Source organism: Rousettus aegyptiacus, unplaced genomic scaffold, assembly GCF_014176215.1.
Source record: "Rousettus aegyptiacus isolate mRouAeg1 unplaced genomic scaffold, mRouAeg1.p scaffold_m13_p_9, whole genome shotgun sequence".
Lineage (NCBI taxonomy): Eukaryota > Metazoa > Chordata > Mammalia > Chiroptera > Pteropodidae > Rousettus > Rousettus aegyptiacus.
The window spans coordinates 20753551-20781493 of NW_023416312.1; the positions used below are offsets into that span (position 1 = coordinate 20753551).

At 33.7% G+C, this 27943-nt stretch overlaps 1 protein-coding gene across 8 annotated transcripts in view; it reads left to right on the forward strand.

The window, feature by feature from the left end:
- CFAP47 (cilia and flagella associated protein 47) overlaps positions 1–27943 on the forward strand; it is a 364825-nt gene that overhangs the window by 33973 nt on the left and 302909 nt on the right. For 7 of the 8 annotated variants that reach the window (XR_004952867.1, XM_016128242.2, XM_036227124.1 and 4 more), the window contains 11 exons: positions 180–332; positions 1017–1203; positions 1303–1399; positions 8151–8367; positions 8671–8912; positions 13730–13860; positions 16041–16163; positions 17393–17524; positions 19377–19454; positions 22412–22556; positions 26830–26924. Coding sequence is in view for 7 of the 8 variants with exons in the window: in XM_016128242.2 (XP_015983728.2) it covers positions 180–332; positions 1017–1203; positions 1303–1399; positions 8151–8367; positions 8671–8912; positions 13730–13860; positions 16041–16163; positions 17393–17524; positions 19377–19454; positions 22412–22556; positions 26830–26924 (1600 nt within the window). In the remaining variant the exon portion in view is untranslated. The remainder of the gene's footprint in view (positions 1–179; positions 333–1016; positions 1204–1302; positions 1400–8150; positions 8368–8670; positions 8913–13729; positions 13861–16040; positions 16164–17392; positions 17525–19376; positions 19455–22411; positions 22557–26829; positions 26925–27943) is intronic. The other variant, XM_036227120.1, reaches the window with a different exon arrangement.

A 27943-nucleotide genomic window follows, 5' to 3' on the forward strand; every position in this document is an offset into this window, starting at 1 on the left:
ATATCACTCTAGTTCTCTGTGTAATAATGTCTTGGTATATGAGAGGACACGAGGGAAAGGACTGGAATTCTTCCCTGTTCACCATTCTATACCCAATCCCTGGCATAGTTGTCACTCATTAAATACCAGTCAAATAAATGCATACATGTAAATGTTAACATACCTTGCTCATATTGTAGGACGATTTTCACAAATATTCCAAGATATAACTATGTGGATCCTGATTTTTCTTATACTAATTCTGAAAAATTAAAAAAGAAAGCACATGAAGATTGTTATGCAAGATACATTAAAGATTTAAGAAGTGCACGCCTGCAGAGAAAAGCAGAGATGTAAGGTTCACTTCCTGAAACAATACGAAATAGATCATGGTGCCTCTAGAGCCAGAATTTTTTATTTACTCCTTAGTTTCTTTTTAGTGATTGAAGTTACTTTTTCATGTATGAAAATAGTACAACTTTGAACTACTTTTACTGCAATTATTTACTTTCTTACCTTTGATTTGAGAATGTCTTAGGTGGGTTTAACCAGCAGCAGATCCTAAGACAGGGTTGCCAGTATATGTGATTTTTGGACAGTGTTCTTTTAGGAGAAACTTCTACAGGATTAGAGAAGCAGGATTGGGAATAGAAGAAACTAAGAAATGATGTATTTTAAATAAAGTTAACTTTCAGCATGATGCCTAGAGTCTCTTGAGCATAAATTATATCACATAGTTGTTTCAGCTTAAGCCAAAGACACTTGTCTTTTGTGCTTCATGTTAGTCATTGTCTGTTCTCGGGTGTGGTGGGGTAGACATAATTTCTTTGGGGATGTGTTTGAGAATGGGGTCTCCTCAGCAGAAGGCAATTTTATGCAGATTAGGGATCAGTCTGCTTAAGCAGATCTCAAGGGGGCAGCAGCAGCATGCACAATGGGGCTTACAGATGTATTTTGGGTTTACAGATGTTTTTGGATTTATAGATGTATTTTGCAAAAGACTTGGCATTAATTAGGTATTATCATGATTTCCATAGTTTAGGCAAGTATGAATATGATGATAAAGACATAGGATTACAGCCAGCATCAGGTCTAAAGTCGCCCTCACTCTCAGAATCGGAATTAGAAGAAAACCTATCTTCAGTAGGATGTAAGGTCAATCCTTACCAACTGCTAAGTACCAGGAATATGGAATCCAAGGAGGCAAGGGCTCTGGGAAGAAAGGCATGTATAGTATTTTACATTTGACAATGCCATGAGAATTCTTAAATTACTTTTGCTAATATCAAACAATTCATTTTGGAATAATGTGGTTTTTCACAGGTTCTCAAAGGACTTAAATCAGACCCATCTACACCTCATGAAAAACAAGATTGCAGCCTAATTTTGACACCAAAACAGATTCATCAAGTAATTGTTGGTAAGAATTTGTAAAAACCTATTAATGTCTTTTTAACAGATTTATTGAAGTATAATTTATATTCCATAAAATTCACCAGTTTAAAGTTATGCAAGTCAATTAATTTTAGTAAATTTACCAGATTATGTAATCTTCACAGTTAAATTTTAGAAAGCTGCCATCACCCTCATAATCATAGGCAGTTACTCCTTCTTCCCACCCGTAGCCCTAGATAACCATTAATCAACTTTCTATCTCTATAGATTTGTCTATTCTGAACATTTTGCATAAAAGGAATCATAAAATATGTGTTATTTTTTATATTGTTTCTTTTACTTAGGTAATGTTTTTGAGGTTCATCCATGTGGTAGTAGGTATAAATATCTTGTTCCTTTTTATATCTAAAGAGTATTTCATTTTATGGGAATACCACATTTTGTTTATCCATTTACCAGTTGATGGACATCGAGTTGTTTCCAGTTCGAGGCTATTGTGCATAATTCTGCTATAAACATTCACATATAATTCTTTTAGTAAACATATGTTTTCTTTTGTTTAGATTCCTAGGAATAGAATTGCTGGATTTTATGGAAAATTTTTGTCTAACTTTTAAAGAAACTGCCAAAAATTTTCCCAAGTGACTGTACCAAGTTACAGTCCCAGCAACAATATATGAGGGTTACAATTTTACATTTTTATCAGATATACGATTTCTAAATATTATCTTTAAATCTGTGGCTTTTTTCATTTTCTTAATAATATTTAAAGTACAAAAGTTATTAATTTAAATGCAAATGAATTTATCCAAATTTTTCTTTATGGATTATATTTTTGATACCATGCCCAAGAAATCTTTAGCTAACTCAAGGTCACAAGTAGTTTTCCTGTTTTCTTCTAAAATTTTAATGATTTTTAGACCTTATATTTAAGGTTAAAATTCTTTTTGAGTTAGTGTTTGTTATGGTGTGAGTTGAGAGTCTAAATTAATATTATTGTATGTGGATATTCATGTGTCCCAGCACCATTTATTGAAAATACTATTTCTTATTTAATTGTCTCAGTACTTTTGTTGATAATCAATTGACCGTGTATGTCAGGGTTTATTTCTAGAGTCTCAATTCTATTCCATTCATCTGTATATCTATCCCTATATTTTTGATACTATAGCTTTATAGTAAGGTTTTGCTCTCCTTTTTCGAGATTGCTTTGGCTATTCTGGGTATAAATAAGATCTTATTAAGACCCACATTGTTTTGTTCCTGGATATTTTAATATTTAATATTAAGTCTTAATATTTATTCTTAATAGTTAGTCTTAATATTTCTGGCTCCTTTGTCTTTTCCTTGTCCTAACCAACATTGAAATCTTAGGCTGTAATGTCGACCTTCTCTGAATGTTTGCCATTAAGATCATTATTATTCTGACAACACCCCTAGGCATGAGTTAAGAAGCAAGTGACAACTCTTTAACCTTGCAGAGGTATTGTACTATATCCCTCCCTAGGTCACCTTCACCAAGGATGATTACAGTTAAAGAAATAGTAGCTTTATTGGTCTGAAAATCGAGTTGCATTTTATTCTAGAGAGGGTTAGGGTGATCCTGAGGGAGATGCGAGCAGAGGGTGATTAATTGATATGGACATGCCAATTCTCTATCTAGGTAGAACTCAGCACACAAAACACCAAGTACTAACTCTGATATTATCCAGATTAAAGGTAACATCCAAAGAGATACAAGATCAGAGGGAAAGCAGTGGGAGGTAATTAAATATCATTTAGTATGCCTCTGTTTTGTGCCAGGCATGTGATATGTACTGGGTTTTCTAGCCCCAGGAATTTACCTTTTACAATTAGGTGGTAAATGCTTTGCATCTTTCATTTTGGTGACCAAGTAGTCAGATAAGTAGATCTATACAAATGCAAAAGGAGCAAAGGTAGAAGACAGTGTCCAGTGCCTCTTCTACAACTCCTCCACTAACTTCTCTCCCTTATTCACCTAGTATTTTGGGTGTTTTAAAAAATAACCCCCTGCAGAGAGGGCCCTGTGTTTATAAGGTCAGCAACTCTAATGATGAGAATTTTGGATCAGTTGGAGGAAGCAAGTACAAAGGAGGCAGTTTACGAAAGGGATGGGAGAGTGTAGGGGAGGAAAATTTTTCCTTCTACCCCTCTAGTTTCTTTGACTGGTTTAATCAAATCGGCATGACAGACTAGCAGGAGAAAAACATTTAATTTCATACATATGGGAATCTCATAAAGAAATAGGAAACCCAAGAGCAATTTCACAGTTGTGTTTTATATACCATCCTGAACTAAGGAATAGGATGGGGATTACAGTTGGGGATTCAAAGGAAGGAGGGCAATTTCTAGGACAAGATGAGCAGATGTTCTGTTGTTGGATGTTTACCCTGCAGTACAGATAGGTCGTTCAAATAAAAGTTATCTCTAGTAGTAGCTATTTCTCTGATCCAGGCTCCCTATATAAAGTCTTTTAGGTAGGTAAGGAAGAGGTAAACATTTTTCTTGGGTCTGCTGGGTCTTGATTTTTTTCAGTTTAAAATAATCCACATGCCAAAGTGGTACATCTGGGGCCACACTGTCATTTTCACACATTATAGGTGCTTTTCTTGAGTCTCTACACAGTACAGGGACTGGTACTACCAAAGGAGATTGTAGCTGCAGAAAATTTTCTTACATATTTACAATATTTTTTTTAAAAATTGAAGTGACTGTCAAGAGACACAATAGAAGTCTTAGAGATCAATTGAATCAATTAGTGAAAACTATTATAGGAATCTGGGTTACACTGGAAATTGTGCAAAATGTCGTTTGCTTCATCAGCATATGTCCAGTCATTTTGGTTTGAAGCTACCGTTTATTGATGCATATTATAAGCCAGGTATGGTGTTGAACAATTTACAAACATGATCTCATTTAATCCTTTAAATGACACAAATAATTTATGAGATAACTACTTTTATTTCCATTTTAGAGATGAGTGAAGTGAAGCCCAGAGAAGTAAAACACCTTGATCAAGTTACTCAGCTATTTAGTGGAAGGGAGTGAATTTGAAATTAGGTTTCTCTAGCCATATTTTCTATCTTGATTTTTCTTTCCCTTCCTCTTTCACAATCTATATATTTCTCTGCAATATAGACCTATAGCTTTTTTTTTGACAACTTCCTTCTTTACCTCATAGTTTTTTAAATCATAATATAGAATTTTGCATTTGTTTTCGTAAAATACAATAGTCTGCATTTTTGCTTTGTTTGATTTTGGTTTTATAAAAGTCTTTGTTTTGACATTAGAGTAATGTTGGCCTCCTAAAATGAGTTAGGGAAGTTAGAAAGCATTTACTCCTCTACTATATCTTAAAAGAGTTTGAGTAGAATTCTTTATATGTTAGGCTGCTTCAGAGAAATCACCTGGGTAAGGAGATTTCATTTTCAGATGATGTTTAATTACAAATTCAATTTATTTAGTAGTTGTAGGACTATGCCATTTTAGGAGAGTTTTAGTAGTTTGGATTTTTTTCCAGAATTGATCCCCATTTATCTAAGATGTCATGGTTATATGCATAGAGTTATTTGTAGCATTCTTAAGTTATCTTTTTAATGTCTATGTCAGCAGCATCTGTAGTGATATAGCTTCTCTCCTTTTTAATATTGGAAATTGATGTCTTCATATTTTCCTTTTTCAGTCTTGGTATAGGTTTACCAATTTCATTGTTCATTTAAAAAAAAACAATATTTGCTTTCATTGATTTTTTTCTGCATAGGCTTTCTGTTTTTAATTTCAATTCTTTTGTATTATTTTCTTCTGTTTGCTTTGGATTTTTTTTTGGGGGGGGTTACTCTTCTTTTAGTTTCTTAAGGTAGAAACTTAAAATATTGATTTAGACCTTTTTTTCCCTAATATAATCATTTAGTGCTATATATTTCTTACTAAACAGTACTTTAGTTACATACCACATGTTCTTATATATTTTCAATTTTATTCAGTTCAATATATTATCTAATTTTCCTTGAAACATTACCTTTGGCTCATGTGTCATTTAGAAGTGTGTTTAAATTCTAAGATTTTTTTTGTTTCCTTTCTGTTATTGTTTTCTAGTTTGATTCCTTTTGGTCAGAGAACCACACAGATATGGATGAAATTTAAAAAAAAATTTTAAAGATGTATTAAGTTTGACCCTCGATGTGATCTCTCTTGCCAAAAGTTCATGTAGTTTGAAAAGAACTTGTATCTTGATATTATTGGATGGGAAGTTCTTTAAATAGCCATTAGATTCCTATTAGTTAATGGTATTGTTAGGAAACTATGTAAAGCCGGGGTGGGGGGGGGGCAGTGGGGAGGCATTAGAAAAAGATTATAGAATCATCCAGTATTCACATAGGCCAGAAATAGTGACAAAGTTCCCACCTGGTAGACTGGAAAAATAAACAAACATACCTCATATTTCTTAGGACATTAGGGCAGAGTACTCAGAAGTTCTTGCCTCAGTAATGGAGAATAATTATTACTATTCAGAGGACCCAGGTAACTTTCATAAAAGCAAGACCTGGAAGGATCAATCTGTTTCAAAGTAAATTCCTCACAGAACAAAGTTCAAGAAGATTTATATAAACAAAAAATATCCAGCATTTAATGTGGTAAAATGTGCTATACCTGACATTCGAACAAAGACTGGTAGGCCTAAAAAATAATCAGGCAAAACAACCCCTAATAAGGAGAATAATTTAATCAATTAAACCTTCCCAATACTGATACATGCATTAGGATTATCAGACAAGGACATTAAAAACAATTATTATAACTATCTTCCATGTATTCAAAAAGTTATGTGGAGATATAGGAGATATGCAAACCATATGCTCTATAGATTCAGTACAATTCTAGTCAAAATTCTATCAGGATCTTTTGTAGAAATTAACAGACTCATTTTAAAATTCACATGGAAATGCAAAGGAATTAGAATAGTAAAAACAATTTTGGAATAGGAAGACAAAGTGGAGATAAAACACTATCTGATTCAAGATTTATTTTAAAGCTACAGTACGCAAAACAGTGTGGTAATGGTATATAGACACATAGACCAGTGAAACATAAGTAAGTGTTCAGAAAGAGATTTACACATATTGGACAGCTGAATTTTGACAAAGGCACAAAAGCAATGTAGTGCAGAAAAGATTTTTTTTTCAATAATTAATGCTGGAACATATGAGCCATATACCTAAAAAAAAATCATAAGTCATGTGCTTCCTTGTAGAAGGAAGCATAGGAAAAAATGTCCATGATCATGGGAAAGCAAAAATGTCTCATATATGACATAAAAAACACCATCAATAAAAGGACAAATGGATTTGGAATTGATCAACTTTGCATGCTCTGCTCTTCAAAAGATACTGTTAAAAGGATAAAACCAAGCCACAGACTGAGAGAAAATATTTGCAAATTATATATCTGATGGAGGAATTGCAACCAGAATGTATATAAAACCTTTGAGACTAAATTTAAGAAAATAAACAACCCAGTTAAAAACGGGCACAGGATTTGATGGATAGTTCTTTAACGAAGATCTATAGCTGACAAATAAGCATGGGGAAAGATGCACAATGTTGTTAGTTGTTAGGGAGACACAAAATAAAACCACAATGAGATCATTCTATTAAAACGGCTTAAGTTAAACAAAACAAAACAAAACAACTCATCATTTCCATTGTTGTTGGAGATGTGAGGGCACTGGGACTTTTATATACTTCTAGTGGGAATGTGAAATCATATAGCCACTTTAAAACAGTTAGCCAATTTCTTATACATTTAAACATACATCTATCATCAATTCCACTCTTAGATATTTATCCCTCCCCAAAAAGTATATGTTCGAACAAATGTTAGTGTATAAATGTTTTAGTACCTTTAATTGTAGTGGCCAATACCTGGAAACAATTTAACAGGTGAATAGACAAACAGTCACCTATAATGGACTACTACTTAGTAATATAAAGGAATACAGTATTGACACATGAAACAACTTGAATGAATCTCCAGGGAATTTGCTGAGTCAAAGAATTAAAGAAAAAATTTAGAAAATGCAAACTGATCTACAGTGACATAAGGCAGATGGGTGGTAGTTTGGGTAGAGAATATGGAGGATGGTGGGAGGGGGAGACTATACAGGGGCATAAGAAAACTTTTTGAAGTGATAGATGTTCACTCTCTTCATTGTGGTGATTTTTTTTCACAGGGGTAGACATGTCAACACTTCTGAAATTCCATACCTGTAAACATGTATAATTTACTGTATATCAGTTATAATTAAATCGAACTGTTAAAACAGGATAAGATATAACTATATTGTTATGATATAAAAACTTTAGGCATTTAAAGGGGAAAACTTAAGCAATGAGTCACAAGAAAATTACCAATTTTTGTAAATTCCAGATAAGTGAACATAAATGTCTTGATGGGAGTAGAGAGGATGTTGGAGCATGAAAATACATGTACTAAGATGATACAAGTGCTAATAATTTTGTCACGTATTTTCCCCACATAATCAGAATGTAATTATATTGAATTTTAGCTAATAATCTCCAAACATCAAATTATGGACATTTAGATAAAAACTTGGTTAGTAATTTCTGATATTTATTATAATAAAAGTTTTTCAGAGTACCATTTTTTATAAATTAATTGATCAAACTATTGTATGAAAACTTAAAAAAAATGAACACATTGCCAACATTAAACTTAATGACTTTTCATTTTTTTAGGGCCCTCTATTCTTAATTTTGGTGATATTTGTGTGAACTCTACAAATACTCAACCATTACATGTCATTAATATGCTACCTATGTATATTTGGATCCAGTTAGATATTAATTTGGAAGAACTTCGAAAAACCAACCAATTTTCATATGTGATTCCACCTACAGCCAGTACTTATATTTCAATTGTATTTCAATCTCCCAACGCTGGAAAATTTTGGAAGTAGGATTTATTTTCAAATTTCTATTTGTTAGAATCAAAGTGTCCTTTGTAGAATATGTTTTTATTTTCTTCAATAATTATAGTATATGTTATATTTGATCCAAAAATATAGAAACTATATGTGTCTTACTTTATAGATTTATAGACTCATATTTCAGTCATAGTCTTTCATAATTTTTCATATTTTCTTTACTGAGAATCGTGGATATTAGTCAATAATATATGCATTTTTACATATAACTTAATTCTGTAATTGCAAATAGTTATTATCAGTTAAGTTTGGATACTTTTGTTGTGTTACAGGTCTTTCACTTTTACAGTGAACAACATACCTGGTGGGCACATCCTAGTGATGGCGGCTGTCATGCCAGTAAGACTTGAGCTGTCTTCTAATGAACTAGTATTGAAACCACATGGCTTCTTGATGAAAACATGTTTTAGGGAGACAGTTCGGTTAAATAATCGTCAGAATTATTTTGTCCACTTTGAATGGCAACCAGTAAACACAAGCAGAGGAATAGCATTTTCCATTCGTCCAATTCGAGGTAATAGTTTACTCTATTTGTTTGATTTAGACATTTATTTGTTGATGTATTTAGGCATTAATCATTTATTGAATGTGTACTGTATAATGGTGCTAATGATATAGAAGTAAATCAGATATGGTCATGTGGGCATTTGTGTTTATAAATTAGATTTAAAAATATGGATCCTGTATTAGGATTCTCCAGAGAAATAGAAACAATAGGAAACACACACAAAGAGAGAGAGAGTTTAAAGAATTGGTTCATACGATTATGTGGGCTGGCAAGTTTGAAATCTGCAGGGCAAGCTGGCAGGCTGGCAGGCTGGATACTCGGAAGAATTTTTGTTGTAGTCTTAAATCCAAAGGGACCTCAGTCTTTTAAGACATTCAACTTACTGGATGAGGCCCACCCACCTTGTAGAAGGTAATTTGCTTTACTCAAAGTCTACTGATTTAAATGTTAATCATGTCTAAAAAATACCTTCACAGCACCATATAGACTGATGTTTTCCCAAAGAACTTGGCACCAAAGCCTGTCCAAGTTGACAAATAAAATCACAGATACTGATGAACTCAGTATTTTTTTTGTTTAGTTTTATTTTGATAATGATGATAAGATATGATTACGAATGACCTACATTTTGTTAGGTTATGACTTATTTTAGAAGGGTCCATAAATTCTTTACAGTCAATATTTAATACAGGTAGTAAAATCTAAGGAATTTTTTAATTAATAGAAAAATAATCTCAGAGTTACCATTTTTGATGGTTCCTTATATTTGTTAACTATCCTCTTAACCTTGCTTCTGCCATTCCCCGGAATCAGTAATTCCACGTAATGTACCTGTTACAAAACTGAGCCTTGATAACTGCTAAACCGTCACTTACCTAGTAGCCTATCAGATTTGACAAACATCATTGTGCTATGCTGTGAGGATCTCTGAGGACTCAAGCTATCATTTAAAGAAATAGAATGGCAAGTTGGAAGCTGAATGATCAGTATCTTCATTTTATGTACATGTCATGACTTTCCAGTTAGATGGAAAGATCTGGATCCTTGTATTTGCAGTGACTCACAAGGTGCTTTATAACCAGCTGAAGTCCATTTCTGCATGAGTGGAATTAAAAACAAATTTTGGAGTCAGATAGACCTGGTTTCAAAACTAGCCGTAGATTTTCACTAGCTTTGGGATCTTGAGAAAAGTACTCTGTAAGCACTAGTTTCCTTATCTGTAATAACTTGCAAAGAAAAAGTGCCACATAAATAAATATTCGATGAGGAAAATTTGCTAATTCTGTTTGAACTTTTTTTGCCTCAAAGTGTACTCAGAGGAATAACAACCTATCATGTGTCTTTCCATCTCTGCTGCCTGCTTTCTTCCCTCTCTCTTTTCTTCCCTACCTTCTTTCATTCTCCTTTGCCATCCATCCTTCTTTATCTCTAATTTAGGAATAGTCTACAGTTGTGATCTAAATAGACTATACTTCAGATCTCAGAGGAGTTCTGGTTTGTAGAAATCTTGCTTTAGTGTATTTTCTTGTTATCAGTCATTGCTAAATCATGACTTTTATTAACTCTGTCAGTGTTGGTAACAGGGAGTGTTATAAACAAGCTTAAGTGTTAACTTAAGTTCACTTAATTTTAGTGTGGATATAGGTAGGGATGTTGACAAATTTAACAAGTAGAAGAGTAGGACTATTCCTTCATTGGGATTGGAGATCATTGATATAGCCATATTTAATCTTTTTATTAGCCTGAATCAATTGAGCACAATCCAGATTATAATTTATTAAGCATTAGAGATATCCTTCCATTTAGCTGATTCATTTGACCAAGTTCTTTTTTCTTTTTTTTCTTTTATTATGAATACTGACAGTACTGGGTCCTGCCCCAATCTAGAGAAAAGCTGAATGAATAATCAGAGAAGAAAGAGAAAATATTTCTGTACATTTCAGAGATTTTAGATAAATCTTCTTCAGTTTTTTTGAACATGTATCAAACAGTGCTAGTTATATTATGTGTCCCAGCTGTAGGTTTTGATCAAGCACATGACATGGTGCTAAAGTGGTCTGAAAGGCACCAGAGTACAGGCACTTTTCCTTGTTAGTTCTCCATCCTATCCAGAACTGAATGGGCTGGGCTTCCTCCTCGTGGCTGCAATGGAAATGCAGTGATGATGCTGAATTTGTCAAGAGGAGTGAAATTACAGTATTATGAACTGTAATACCAGTTATGCTTCTCATGGACTTTAGAACTCATTTTTACAGGGGAGATTTTAGTATTTATTTTGACTTTCTTTGGATTGCTCATAACGCCTCTTAAAAATTTTTAAATCAAAGCACCAAAGCACAAAGACATTTAATTCTAAATACAATGTTTATATGAGTAATAACATGGTCTTTAAATACTTTTGATCTTTTTAGAACATAAATGATGCAGTACTCATATCTATTTCAAATAGCATTGAAGTATGCACAATTTCTATACATAGATTTTTCTTGTCCTTTTCGATGCTCAGAATACAGATAATAATTACTCAATTTTGTTTTTGCTTCTTTGTATGAATAGAAAATGAATTTTTATCAAGTTATTTTTCTTATATCCCTCTTGCTATATTGGCTTTGCATCTCAGATAATACATTTAATCATATTCCTCTATATTTTTATAAACTAAAATGAATAGTTCTAAATTAAATTTTATGTTGTGATTGCCATTTCTTCCTGAGGTGTGATGTATTTTGGATTTGTGTTTAGATAGTGGATATTTTTAGGGGAGAATGTAAGAGTGGATTGCTGTTTCCTAAGACAGAATTGATTTCTAATTCGACTTTTCCATTACATATCATTCATGTTTCTGTCTGCTCAGTTTGTTTTCATCTTTGTTTTTAACCTCATTGAACTCTTGAAATCCACTCAATCTTAAACTTGTCTCCAGTCAGTTCACTATCTTTCTCGATTCTCTCTCTCATTGGCCATTTGTAATACCCGCTCTGCCAATCCTAGCTTTGCTCAATCCAGCTAGCCGATTGATTTCCCCTGTTCCCTGTTCAGGTGTCTTTATATGTCATCCTGTATCCTCTGTGTCGAAGTTACTTCCCATCACAGTCTTCTCCACACACCACTCTCTTTCAGCACTGTCACTTGGCTTTTATACTTCCCCCAGCTTTGTCCTCTTCCAGAGTTCCTGTTCATCCTTCAGTCACCACTCAAATGCCATCTCCTTAAATGAAGTTTTTCCACCTTCTTGGACTAGTTTAGATTCTTCTCTTCTTTTTTTTTCAGCTCCCACTGGGTATTTGTTATGTCATTGACAATTATTCATTTATATGCATCTCCTGTTGTGGTAGTTGTTGCTAAGCCCATAGCTGATATCCATTCCCCTTCCTAACAAGACCTTCATTTTGTTTGCAGGAGCAATGTTCTTTTCTAGGAATCTCTTTTCCCAGGCTTCTTGCCAAGGAGATATGTACAGAAGTTTATTTTACTTCCATTCTCCTATGTGCCAGGCACTGTTTGAAGTACTTCTCTTTATCTTAGGTTATTTAATTCCCTACAATGGTTCTCTGAGTTAGATATAGTCATTATCTCCATTTAATATATAAAGAAACTGTGTTACTTAGGTTAAGTAAATTGTCTAGGATCTCAGCTAGTAAGTGACAGAATTGAAATTTGAACCATGGAGTCTGACCCTAGACATTGTGCTCCTTTAACCAATATGCTGTATTACCTTTTACACTGAGAAGGTCACGCAGTAAGAAATGATAGTGTGGGAAGCTAGAAGGAGAATTATTTCTTGAAGGACTTGTCAACCTGTTAAGGCAACCCTGGAATACTTCTCTGTGGACTTCTGCTTACATATGATAAATAAACCCATATCTACTTGCATAACCAGTTTCTCTCCTTTTTATAAATTACTGTGCCTATAAAGCATTTGCATTCAAGAGTGTTAATAATATCTGACACTGGTTACTTTCTGGGCATGACACACTATGTTAATCCCTTTACATGTGTCATTATCTCCCTTCATAGTCATTAGAAGGAAGGCACTATATCTTTTTTCAAGATTGAGGAAACTGCCATTGCCTGAGTCAGCCTGACCCAAGGCCAAATTTGTGATGGTCACTCCTCTCTTCGTTCATTGTCCTGTGCCTTTGAATCTCAGGTGATCCTCCCTTCATGAAGGAAGAACTTATGAGTCATTTTTTTCCAGCAAGTATTATTTTCTTACTCCAGAAGAGATGGTGAATTTAAACAGATAAAGTAGCTCACACTAACTGTGCCTGATGCCTTATGGGTTCTCAATACATCTGAATTATAGAAATGTGTTGATTACTTCTAGCTACATCATAAGTTACATTTCTAGGGAAGTGAACGTATTTCTAAAAGCCTCTGGTAATTTCTCTCTTTGAAAACTGAATGAGTGTCTGATGTTAATAAGTGTTTCAGAATGCTGCGAAACCTGGAGAGAACACTTACTTGGTCAGGGATCACAAATGGTTTCGACTGTCTATGTGTAAAGCCATCTTTAATCCTGGAGAGTTTATTTCACTGACAAATTTCTATTTTTTTGGTAAATATTGGCATACTTTTTGTCAAATAATTTCTGCTGCCTATTAAAATTGGAAAACAAGGTATGCATTTTAGATTTTAATCAAAGATTTTAATCTGTACTTATTTGATAATCTTCCATTTACCATTTTCCTATATTTTGAGTTTAATTTAAATAATGTGTTATATAATGTCATTACATTTGTCTGCCAGCTCTTATTTTGGATATTAAAAAAATAAATATAATTAAAATGTGGTAACTGTCTTATTCTCTCAACCCTCTATAGGCACTGTTGAACCGTACTCCTCATTGGAATGTGAAGTAACATGGCAGCCGGGTTTCAGTTATCCAGAAAGGGGAGAATTTATTCTTCATGTTGATGAAGGAAACACACTGACACTAAAATGTGTTGCACGTGTAATTATTTCCCTTGATTATGATTTTTATTTTGAAGTCTCTGAATTGATTGGGGATACGTATGTGTGTATAGTAGTCAGATATGTATGCTATGTTAGTAAAAATGGATTTTACATGCATTAGTTAGTTAATTAAATGATCTTAGCATCTTCTTCTAGCCAGTTATCTGGAAAAATGAAGACTTTGCTAAAAATTTAGGTTGTTATCTAGAATTAATTTAGAAAGCCAGGACTTTAGTACCAGCAATACTAGATTGTTATTAGAGCCTCTATAAATGTATAATACCATGGGAGCCACTTGAAATTAAATTATTTCATTAAAAGACTCCAAAGAAAAATAGAGAAAATTTTGCCCTACCGTGTTACATTTTTAGTGTTCTAGTAATAATAATTCAGTATGAAATGTATTATATAATTTACATTGCAAGGAAATATGAAAAATTCTTATTTTTATAGAATGTACTTCTTGTAATAAAAATGTGAGTAAAGTGAAAGCTGTGATATGTTATTTTAACTTTCCATAGTAGAGCCCAGAAGGCCATAACCGCATGCCTCTTAATCACTAAGAATTCACTTTACTTGTGTACCAAGTTTCCCTCCCAATGTTCTCAGTAATTTAGCACAAGCCAAATGCTACTTTACTAAATCCCATCTCTGTCTTCAGGCCACGATCATGCTCTTACATATTTCAGCTATGAAGGAGCTTATAGCCTTAAGAGATAAGAGATTCATCCATTTTAATGATGGCAAGTGGCAGTCAGAATCAGTAGGGTCTTTCCACTGCCCTAGGTTTGAAATAAGCTGGATCCTACTGCTTTCGCTGTGTTTTGTGTGTGACAAGTTTACTAATATAAATTTGCCCACATACTCATCCTATGTGTATTTTTTTCTAACAAAGACGGGAAGTTTAGTATGTAATGTAGATTTAACATTAATAACAGGTATCAATATTGACTAATTACTTCATTGGGCATGATGCTAAATGCTGTTTACATATTACTTAATTTAATCCTAACAGCTCTATATGTATGTAGTAATAACTCAATTGATTGGTGAGAAAATAAGAGGATTCAAGTGTTTAATTAATCAATACAAGTTCACACATGGAGTAAGTGCTCTTTTTGGAATTTATATTGGGATCAATTTATCTCCACAGCCTTTGCTGTTACCTTCTGCTAAAATTTGCTTTCTGCTTTCCCTACACTAGGATTGGTTAAGAATTAAACTCTGAGATATCAGAATAATGAATTAGATTATTTTTGGTAAAATTTTGAAGTCCTTATAATTAAATAAACGGTACAGTGTTGCTCTTAAGAAAGTGATTAAATAAAATGTTCATTTCAAATTTGTCATTAATTTATGAAGGACTTGACTATTTCCTCATTAGCTTTGTTTGAAAATTATTTTTCTAATTACCCATGTCATATGCTTCAAATAATTATAAAAAATGTAGTAAAAGAAAAAAAATGTACTAAAACCTCCTAAGAGAATAAGAAATAACATATCATGGGTAAAATCAGTAGGGTCTGGCACAAAGAGCACTGAATGAGGAATTGGAAAATGGGTTGGCCAAGGGCGATTGTTTGCCTTCCTATAAAATAGGAGAGGTGGATATCAACATTTCCAAAGTGTTTTATGTTTCATCAATTCTGTGAAGTGATTTGTGTGGGATAAGATGAGGGAGTCCTGTGGCAAAGTAATTCTGTGAACCTCGGTGAACTACCTCCACATTTTCAGATAAGCAAAGTGTATGTAATCAGCGTGTTATGTGTTATAAGAAGACTTCTAGTAGCAGTGTGCCTGGATAATCTCATTTGGCACATTATTTCCCATATTTAGGTGACCCTTGAACTATTTCCTTTTGCATAGCACATGGTAACACCCTATACATAGTTGGGTAGATGGTTGCTTAATCCCCTCAGTGATTAATCAACATGATTCTCAGTCCTGGATTTACTTCCTTCCTAGAGTTAATCTTACTCCTCCTGCTTTCCTCAGTTTAGGAATACAATTTAAATATTTCATTCTATTTTCCTTTCTTTTAAGCACACCATAAATCTGATAACACCTTATATTTCAGAAATTTCCATGCAACTGAAAAAAATCGAGTTATCTGATAGGGTTAAAAAAAGTATTTACTGTTATTCAATTGCATTTTCCCTTTCTTTTTCTTCTTATTAGCTGGGTCACACCAAAGTCTTATTTTTGGAGCCAAAGATACTCTTCAATAATAGCCCTCAAGGTTTAACGACATGGAAGAAAGTCGTTCTTCACAATGTAGGACAAAACCATGCTTATTTCAAGGTGATTTATCTTGGAATTGAATCTAAATCAGATCACATTATAATTTGAATTATTTTATTCTTTACCATGAATACAGTGGCATTAATACTGTAGTGTTTGTAAATTTGCTAAGGCTAATATTTAGATATTTTTTATGAGATTTATCTGTGTACATTTTATCTACTTTTTCTTCTAATTTCCCATAAAATTCTTTTCTCCTTCCTTTTCTTACTTTTCCCCTTTCTTCTCCTCTTACCTTTTTTTTCTATGATTTTGATGTATTGAAAAAAAGATAGCTGATTTGAAGAAAACATTTAAAAAACATACTTTGTTGATGTTATATTCCATATTTAATTACATGTTTTTCCTTTTCTCCTCATTTTCACTCTGTCATTAGGACTGTTATGGTAGCAATTGAGACCTCGATCAAGACCATTCTAAAGATACTGTATTTTTACTTGCTTCTCCTTGGAAGTGGGGGTGTATAAAATGATGATAGTTTTGTTTTTTAACTATTAAAATCTCTCAATAGTGACAATAGGCATTTGAGATCTTTTATTCAAGCTTTATATTTACATGTCTTATTTGTCTTGAATAAGCAAATGAGAATACTTTTTTCTACTTTATTGCTTCAGAATTAGTTGTGAAAGCTATTTGTTCCCTCCTCCCCCAAAATACCTTAAGCAATTTTCCTATAAATTATTTTGTCTTAAAGTCTGGTAGATAGGCCTAAATTGGCCTCTGACAAACCACACCATAAATCCTATGGTAAGTTACTTTTTTAAATGTCAAAAATGATAGCTTAGACATCAGACTATCAAAGAAATAATAAAGAATAGAAGGATACATTATCATCTTGCCTCCCTACTAACTTTGCTTTTAGTTTTAGGATCAGGGAAAAAGGCAAAGCATCGAAGTAGTGTGTAGAACTTTGGCATCTTCTTTAAGAGTTATATCTCATCTTTGTAAATTTTGTAGAATCTTGGAAACACTTAAGACTAAAAACGTCATCTTCCTATTTAAATTGGAGGGTGCCACTAAATATTTTGTCTGCTGGGTTATGGGTGCAGATCCTTCTTGAAGTTCAAATTATATGTGTGCCTGATCTTTGAAATTCGATGACAAAATCATCTCATCCCCTGTGCCTGGGTGTCCTCTCTCTAGGTAGTAGTTTGGAAGCTTTTCTATGAAAGCTTTGGAACAGTAACTTGAAAGGATAATTTAGCACATCTACAAATTTTCAATTACAGATTTGTGACCAGAGTCTTTTGTCTACCATTAATATCATTCCATCAGAAGGAATAATTCCATTTGGGGGGCTAACTGTGCTCAATATCTCCTGTACACCTACCATGGCAGAAAAATTTGAAACAAAAGCAAAGGTATGCTTATATATGTGTGTGTTTGTACCATATATGTGTCTGCGGATCTGTTTAGTTTTTAAAGATATTTGTAGTAGTACTTATAATGCTGTAAAATGTACACATATTTATTTTTAGAGAACTCGTAATGATTTCTACTAATGAAAATGGGTTTCAATGTTATGATACTAAAGAGTATTTTTTTTTTAATTTCTGTTGTTTTTCTAACAGTTTAGTTAGCTCTAAAGAAGTACAATTTTTAGAGACCTAAAAAAGAAGCAACCTTGCCTATAACATCTATTATAAAAATGGTTAGCAAGAGGATTTGTAGAAAATTTTTTGGTGAAAGTTGGAAATTTCTACTAAGTTGAAATAGATGGATACCTTTCATCAATATGAGGCATTTTTCAAATGAAATTGGAATGATATTTGGTGTCCCTAATTTGTGACAAGCCCTCACTAGTCATAGTGCCAAGGATTTTTTTTCCCATGGAATTAATTAGATACCTTAGGAAAAAAATAATCAATTTTATAATGCTAATTCTAAATAGCTTTAATGACTATATGAATTATAGGCAAATTCAATATGACATTAACACTTATATTTTATAGCACACATCAAATGTTTTACTATTTTATATTCTGGGAATTAGATAAGTGAACAGATATTACCCTGATTTTAGGAACATCTCTGTATTCATGAAACAGATAAATAAAATGTGAAACATCAATCTGTAATTTTTTTATTATAAACTCTCAGAATAGAATACTCTTGATCTTCAATCTGATGATCAACTGTGTGCATTCACTCACATCAGAAAATAATATATACACTGTCATCAGGTCAAAATGAATAGCTTTAGGTATATCCCCCATTTTATCCTTTAATTTCCCATAACAGTTTTTAAATAATATGTAGCTTAATGTAATAAACACCAATTTACCTGGCTCCAAAATAAATTACCTAAGAAGCATATCTTACATCTGTAAAGAAATATGTTTTGAAAGATGTTTATAAACTATATATTGTGTTAAATGGCCTGAGATTTGAGCAGAAGTTTTTACATAGTATTTTAGAAAAAGTAAAAAATTATGGCCGCTAAGTACAAATTTTACTAAAAGATTAATTCCTGCTATATTTTAGAGGAGTGTGCTGTTTTTACAAATCTTACTTTTTTAAGATACTAAGGATGCAAAATTGAACAAGGAATTATGCAACTAAATTCTTATTTCACTATCTTAATTTTCTTGGAAACAGTTGAGTGTTCAGGTAATCCTTGGTTCAAGTTTTGCTTCTACTTCTTTCAAGTTTGTGACCTCAAGAAAAAGAAAAAATACTTGACCCTTCTAAGCCTTAATTTTTCTCACTTGGCAGTTAGGATATTAATAGTAGTGACCTCGCAGAATACTGAAGATTAAAAAAGAGGTAATGTGTTTAGCTCCATAGTTGGCTGCTCTCATGATAGTCATTGTGGATATTAGTATCATTCTATGGGAATAAGTGTGTTTGTATTCAGTTTCCTATTTGTTTTAATTTTAATAATCCATTGAAATTAGGTAGATACAAAAGGGCTGCAGAGAGTTTGAGGCAATGATGTCAAGTCAAATGGGTAGAATTCTGCAATCAAATTCACAAGCTGTCAGTTGGTCCCGTTTGTGGTGGAAGTTATTAAGAATTGAACACTTTACTCCTTTTAGGAATATCAATTCTGCATAATAAGAAATGTGATAATAAAACTGTCATAATAAATCTTGTGACATTTATAATATGCTTATTTAAATTATAAAATGTTATATGCCAGGTTATACTTCAGTAGCATATGAATATATTTTAATGTAGTTTTAACAGAGTTTTATATTTCTCCTAAATAAGGTTATTATTCACCGTGCAAATGACATACACCTTAAGATTGGTGGAACTGTTGAAATTGCTGATATTGAAATCATTCCGGTGAGTGTGTTACCTATTTGAGTAATAATTTATGAGTGTGGTGTTTTTTATTCATATGTCTTTAGCCCATTTGTGTTTAAAATATTTGTTATGTAATAATTTGACACATAAATTAATATATGTTATCTAAATAAGTCATGAAGCAGAATATTAAATAAAGCTTTAAGAATTCACCACTGAACTCAAGTATCAGAACTCTACCAGTTCATTAAGTCGTCTGTAGGCTTCATCATGATCCTACTCTTTTAAAGAGATAACCACTTAACTGAATTTTGTGATTATTATTCCTTTACTTTTTCTAATTAGGTTACCACATACGTATGACTTCCTTAACCATTCATTATTTAGTTTAGTTTATTCATTTTTGAACTTTATAACAAAGACCGACTGTCTTTGGTGTGTTGCTTCTAATTGAATATTGTGTTCCCAAAGTTTATCTAAGTTGTGTATGGCTGTATTTTATTCATTATTACTGGTGTTTAATATTCCATTGTGTATTCATACTATAATTTTTAGACTCATTTTGTTGTCTATCAGTTAGGTGTTTCTGGTTTTTTTCTTGTTCCATTGATCCACATTCCAATTTTCCATAAATTACATTGTAAGACTTAATGTTTGCCAAAATGATATCTCACTGTGGTTTTGACTTGTACTTTCTAAACTATAATCATTTATTTTTATTCTGTGTCCTGATAAAATTTTGTTCTATTACTGATAGAGTGCATACACATATTTTTTTTTCTATCTTTTTCTTTCTTTTCTTTCTTTCTTTCTTTCTTTCTTTCTTTCTTTCTTTCTTTCTTTCTTTCTTTCTTTCTTTCTTTTCTTTCTTTTCTTTCTTTCTTTTTCTTTCTTTTCTTCTTTCTTTCGCCTGCCTTTTCAGGAATTAGATCTGGTCTCATTTACCCTATGAAACTTCTCCTGATCCTTCAAAGCAGGCCCACATGCCCCTCCATTGTGACATTTATAAGATATTACAAACATCTTAAACTCTGGGAACACCTTCACTATAGCGATTGTCATCTTAGTTTCATGTTATGCACCCTTTTGTTTTTCTCTTTCAGTAGTATCTCAGTACCTAGCTCCATTCTGGTGCTGAACTAAATTGAGCTGAAATTGATGGAATTTTAGGTTGCCTCATGTAGGGCCTCACTACTTGTCTGCATTTAATTACATCACCACAATTCTAGGGTCTGGCTTTAAGTTATAATGGTCTAACCTTTATTTTATTAAATATTGCAGGCATGCTAAGTTCAGATAGACTGACAGATACTAAGCTAGCTTATCCAGGTCTGTGGTGACTCCTAGAGATTATTCCATTGCCACAGTGTCCCTCCTTGAACAATATTAGACAAGTATTGAGACTTTTTTACAGCTAAGTAATTTATAGCACTTTGCATTAATATATTGATCAATATTTCCTAATTATGTTGGATTTTAAACATAGCTGCCTAGCTGCCTTTTAAAAATAATATTTTAGTATCTTCAGATATTGTCAGCAATACATTTAATATGTCTATGGCATTGACTATGTGTGTTAATAACAATTAGGAAATTTTATCCAAATGAACACATGGGCAAGGCCAGAATGGGATAAGAGGAGTGTTTTTTTTTTTGAGGAGTGATTTTTTTTGCATATACAAACAATCAAACTTTCATTACCCATATTAGATTTTACAAATTTCATCTGTACAACCGGGTTGATATTTTAAGTGAAACAGATAGTGGCCAGTTGACCTTAATGAAGTATTTTCCTTAACATTAGGATACTGTTTCCTCTTTCTCTTTTAATGTTATATGTAATTCTTTTGCTAAGAAACCGTATAGTATATATAATAACTACCAGAAAGAGGAATCCTACAGAGTTTTGTGTATAGGCATAGGCCTGGCATATAAGCTAAAGTCAAGATACATTCAGTAAATGTCCCATATATGTTTTGGCTAAGTGTTAGGTGCTAGGGATACAAAATGAATCAGGCTTAAGGTCCACTAGGAGAGACAGATATGTAAACAAATAAATGGAATTCATTATGTCATAATATAAGTAAATATAAGGAAAAGAAATAGTCCCAAGCAGTGTAATTAATTGTGGTTTATCTAATTGGAGTTCGAAGGAGGCATAATATTTCATCAGGCAGTTATAAATTAGAGAAAGGCCTTCCTGACAGAAGGGGCACCTTGATATAGGCATGGAATGGTAAAGTGTCACCTATTGGTTGGAAATGAAAAGTCATACAGCTTGTTGAAGTATGAAGTGATGGGGTAAGAATGAAGCTAGGTGAGGTTGGAGCATGAGGCAGGGGAAGGTCATGGTGAATTTTATGAGCCCTGCTAATAAACTTGGATATTCTTCTGTAGATGGAGGAGGATCATCAAATTTTAAGACAGGAAGTGATATGTTCAGATTTTCAGTAAGTTTAATTGTGGCTTAGTTTTGGAGGGGAGAATTGGAGAATGTCAGAATCTAGAAACAAAATGAAAGTGATGAGTTATTAGCATCATACAATTACATTAAGGATAAGAAGTGAAGAAGGACACAGAATTAATTGGATTTGGTAACTTATTGTATGTAGAAGGTTGGGGATGAAGGAAGATGTGACTAATTGTTATAGAGTACCTTAGTTTATGTCTTTGATGAACATAACAGTATAATCAGTATAATTTTTAAGTATTTTGTTTTATTTTATTAGTTTCAACAACAATATAATTTTTTATTGAGGTATAATTGACATAAAATATTATGTTAGTTTCAGGTGTACAGCATAATAATTTGATATTTGTATATGTCACAAAATGATCACCACAGTAAGTCTAATTAACATCTGTCACCAAACAGTTACAATTTTTTTCTCTTGTGATAAGTACTTTTAAAATCTTTCTCACAATATAATTTTTAGTTTACATTATTTTAATAAGTGATTACTCTGCTTTCTAATTACCACTTTTTTAAATTTTAGGATGTATTTATCTTCAGTGGCACTTATGTTGGCGCTATCCAGGCTATCCCATTTTTAATAAAAAATAAAGGCGTAACACGTGCCAGAGTGGAATTTAACCTAGAAGACTTCGAATATTTTTCAATGGAATTTAAAGACAAATCAAGTATATATTTTATACTATAATGATGTGATTGTAAAAGTAAAACAGTTTTTAAGTTGTACGGAAGTATAATGCTAAGAAAATATAAGTCACGGGCAGTTATTCTTGGCTACTTGTAATAATTCAGTGGACATTTTTCTTATACTGTATAACCCATCATGGTTTCATTTCTAGAAATACATCAGTATTAATGTCATAACACTTTGGCAAGGCATGACATAACTGTATTTATTAGTTGATTTAATATACGTAAGTTAGGTATGTAATATATAAATGTATACTATAAATGCAAATAAAATGATTAATTGCTAGTTTTAATTGCTCATGAATTCAGATAAATGTCCTTGGAGAGCTCTCTCTAGTGTTTACTCATGTGTTAGGTATTTTTATGTTAAATTGCATTATTAAAACTATGTATTTTTACAAATCCATTTCATTTGTCTACTCCAGGGGTTGGCAAATCAAGGCCTGAGGGCCAATCCTGGCCTGACACTGGTTTTTATAAATAGTTCGATTAGAACACAGACACACTCATTTGTTTGTATATTGTTTATGACTGCATGCCTGCTATAATGGTAGAGTTGAATAGTTGTGTTAGAAACCATTTGACTTGCAAAACCTAAAATATTTACTATCTGGACCTGTACAAGAAAACTTTGCCGAGCATTGATTTAGTCATTTCTTCTTCAATAAATATTTTTTGAATAGCAATTATAGGCTAGATACTAGGCTTTGAGTCTATAAAGATAATAATATATCTTACATCTTCTCAAGAAATGAACTATAAGTCTATTAATTAGGGTCTCTGTAGGAAACAGATGACTCACTAAAAGGGTTTAACTGAAGAGGGTTTAATAAAAGAATTACTTATGAATATGTGAGCCAGATTAAAAGAAACCAACAAGGGATGGAAGGCACTACTACTTCAAGGCCTGAAGGAGCAAGAAGAGGCAAGATATTTTTGGAGCCCTGTGCATAAATACCTATTACCCTCGCATATCCTGCCGTTGACTCCCTGTAGTTGAACCAAAAGCAGAAGCAGAAGAGCAAGGGGTTCTAGCTGATTCAGTCTGTAGAGGTCAGGACAGAGAAGAGCAGAGAAAGAAGGCTGTTGAATCTAAGTGATAAATGGCAACTACCTATTAGCAGTAGGTGAGATGGACAAAGAATCACATTATGGCCACACAGCGTGACAGATGCTATAAGACAAGTCAGTGCATGGTGCTAAGGTTGCATATACTAGGGAAGACTAGACAAGAATCAGCAATAAGGAAAGATAATTTGGAGAATGTGATGCATAATCCAAGTCTCGAAGAGTGAGGAGGAGATCCACAAGAAAAGGCTATATGTGAAAGGATTCAAGGAAAGGCCAAGAAATGAGTCAATATGTTAAGTAGTTCAGTAGATATAGAGCATAGGGGGACAGGACTGGAGAGGCAAGTGCAACCCAGGTTACTAAAGGTGTTTTTGGACTTTAATCCTAGACGTTGGGCGGCACTGTTAAAGGATTTATACCAGGCAGTGGTATGATTAGGCTCACACTTTACTAATTTTCCTTTTGGAGCAAGGTTGAGAATGGGCTGGGGGAAAAGGTGTGGGTAGGAAGGGCAAGACCAGAGCTGGGGGAAAAGGTGTGGGTAGGAAGGGCAAGACCAGAGACAGGGAGATTGGTTAGGTGTTGTGGCCATACAGGTGAGAAGTGATGAGGGTCTGAACTCAGGCAGCGATGCTGGGGATGAGAAGGAGGAGAGTACAAAGGTACCGAGAATTTAGAAATGCTTCAACTTGGTTATCAAGTGCACATGGGTATTAGGGAAGAGGAAGAAGTCTCGAATCACTGCTGTTTTTTAACTCTAAGAGGTAGGTGACTGGACGTGCAATTTGTGGTTGATGTAACCCTGGAGAAGCAGGTTTAGGTGAGCGTGTTGTGTTTGTGGAGACTGTGGAATAGTCCAGGAATGATAACAGTAGGCAGTTGGAAAACACATTTAAAATCTGTATTTATTTATTTATTTTTTAAATCTGAATATTGAAACGTTAGTTGCTTTAACACTTCATGCTCACTGGCTGCCCCATATACTCTCATGTACCTTGTTCAGTGGATCATAGACTCTTCTTGGTTATTCTGCAGAGTGCCTTTCTTTCCACAGTTCTGCTTTAGCCCTAGCTCCAACCTTCCCTCAAGGCCAGGGGTCCCCAAATCTCAGGCTGTGGACTGGTAATGGTCTGTAGCTTGTTAGGAACCAGGCTGCACAGTAGGAGGTGAGCAGTGGGTGAGCCAGTCAAGCTTCATCTGTATTTGTGGCTGCTCCCCAGAGCTAGCATCACTGCCTCAGCTCCACCTCAGATTATCAGGCATTAGACTCTCATAGAAGTACCTGTCCCTGGTGCCAAAAAGATTGGGAACTGCTGCTCTAGGCCACTTTATCATCTTTTCAAGTAATTTCTCTGCTTCCAAGCTTTCCTTCTCGTACTTAATCCAGAGACTGCCCCCGCTTAAAGATTTTATCACATCTCTTCTCTGTTTTAAAATCTTTGTTGATTCACTATGACCAATAGCGGTGGTTCTTATCAGCCTGCTGCTGACAGTCTAGGAGGTACATAGGTTGGTCTTAATAATTATTAACAATTTGCAATAAAGTTTATACTTAAAATGCTCTGATAATTTATCTTATTATTATAAATGTTTGAACACATAAATTGCCCTCCGTTGACAAATTGGACTTGGTTTTGGGATTATTTGATAGAGTGACTTACAGGAGAGGAAAAGTTGAGATACATTTGAGTATGACTTCAGCTTGTCCTTCTAGTTACCTTTCCATTACAGGCTCCATCAGCTCTCTCTGCTGTGGCCAGACTCTGTCCTTCCTCCCAATGGCGCTGGGCTTCTCTTCCCCTAGGATGCTTCCTCCTCTTCTGTCCCTGCTGCCTGAGATCCCACCCTCTTTTATAAATTAGCTTCAACCTCTTGAGTTCTATGAGTCATTAGTCCCACCCCCATTCCTGTCAGTTGGTTGAAATTATTAGTTTTTAATCTTTTCTCCCTTAGGGCATTGTGTAAGTTTTATTACAGCACTAACCAATTCTCACATTGTATCAAAGAGGGTCATGTACCCGTTTGTCTCCCCTAGTACGTTGTGAGCTCCACAAGGCCAAGGAGGACATTTATGGTTTTTGTTTTCTACTACAGTTGTCCAGTTTAGTGCTATGTACGTTATTGGCTGTCAAGAAATATTTATTGAAGCTATCTTGGATTATTGCATTTCACAAACTATATGTTTATATATACTCCAAATATAATCATGAATATTTATTTATCTATCTGTTATATTTTCCATGTTCTACACATATATCCATTTTAGATGGATATTCTTTGCTGTATAATATGTGTATCAATTCCCACGCCACCAACAATACTTGTATTAATATGAACTTAATGGAGTGTTTTGTTTGTTATTGGTTTTCTACATTATACACCAAGGTGAGTGAAATTGAGTAGGATGAAGGAAGATAAAATGAGCTGTTGATGTTCATTGCCAGAGAGGGATAATCGAAATTATCATCATTCCTTAGGGGTAATCAGAAAACTCTAGGGATACAAAAGGATTGTTAGAATTGCTTAGATGAGGACAGAGATTCTACTCTAACATTGGATCTTTGAGAAACTTCTTTTAGTAGAAGTTAATGTAAGTGGTTATAATTTTTGAACCTGAAGTTTGCATTACTATTCGACAATTGTTTCTGTATCTCCCCCCCACTGCTTTTGTATCTGGAGGGATTTTATTTTGTCAAGAAGTTTCCATGTATAAAATTGTTTTTCTATTCTTCTTGGACTCTTTAAGGCATCAGGGAAGGTCTCGGTCTTCCCTGATCCACCTTCACCGGAGAGGGTGTCTCCCCACTTTCTTAGACCTAAGACTCATTCAGTTACTTAACCTTGACCTTTTTTCCTTTCCAAATTAATTAGAATAGGGCTGTGATTTGCTTCTTGAATTTTGGAGGTTTTAAAAAATGGATTTACTGTCTATTTTGCTGATTGAATGTATGATTGTTCTATGTTTGGACATCAGTTTTGCTGATTAGAATCCTGGTACTAAGAGCCACTCTTTAACCCAGCAAACTCACTCAGCTCTGTACACATATTTCAGCAACTGCTTTTTTATTGTTATGAACATATTTATGAGGTTTTTCAGTGTTTCACTTCCACATGTAACAGTAGTATTATAGATTTGCATCTGGATCTTTTTTTTTAACATATACTTTTTCTGTCTTATAGAGGAATTCACAGACTCTGCATTTCCTGACACATATTTTTTTGAGTTAGAGGAAAAAACATCTCTGGAATGTGGCCTAGTGTTTTCTCCCAAAGAAGTAAGTTCAACTTTCTATTACTGATATTACTGGAGAGTGGCAGAGGTACAGATAATCCTAACCAAAAAGCTATTAAAGATCACCTAAGCTCTTTTTGGAGTGGGTCTTTTTCTCACTTGTGAGCATGCCTGAGTATACCCTTTATTTCATTAAAATGATTGCTAGAGGTGTCTGGTTCATATTTGCAGAGTGTCTCAACAACATAACACACAAGGAACCTATATAGGCTTGTGGTCCCTGTTATGCTCTCCAGAAAACTTAAGATATGACATGTTATAAAGGAGAGGGAAGTTGAGGCTTACCCTCAAATCCCTTATATTTGATCCAGCATGTGCTTTGTATTTATATTCAAGTAGGGTATGCTTAATGCTCTTGGAATCACTTCCTAAAATTACTGTAGATGTGCTGCGAAGATTTGAGAGGGATTATAATACTTGTTTGTTTTATAGTGTCCCTTGATGTTTAGTGATTTAAAACTACAACAATAAAAACAAACAAAATCAAAGAAAACATCTTTCCTGGAATGTACTGGGTGGCGGGGGCGGGGGAGGTGGGGGGTGGGGGGTGGGTGGGAAGAAGGTACCACTGGCAAAATTTCAGAAGTAATCTCTGATATGTTTTTGCTTCAGAGGTTCTGCAACAATTGATAAAGAGAGAGCTTCTCACTACCTACGATATGGAAAGGCATATTGCTATATCCTCCTAAACAAGAATCAAACTCCTATATGGGAATTAGCATTATGATTCTTATGTCAAAACATTTTTTGTATTCCGACATAATTAGCATGATGCCTTGTACTAAGGATTAATTTTTCCTTCTTAAGTACGTTAGTTGGGATGTTTTTTGGGTTTCATGCACATGTGAGTCACATAGAATGATATTGTTTACAGAGTTGCGTCTCGTGTCTGTTCTAGTTTTAGCGAGCATAGTGGATGAGGTAGCCAAGGCTGCTTTCCTACAATTAAAGAAAATGAAAATTCTTTTATATACAACATCTGAGTGTACTCAGATGTATACT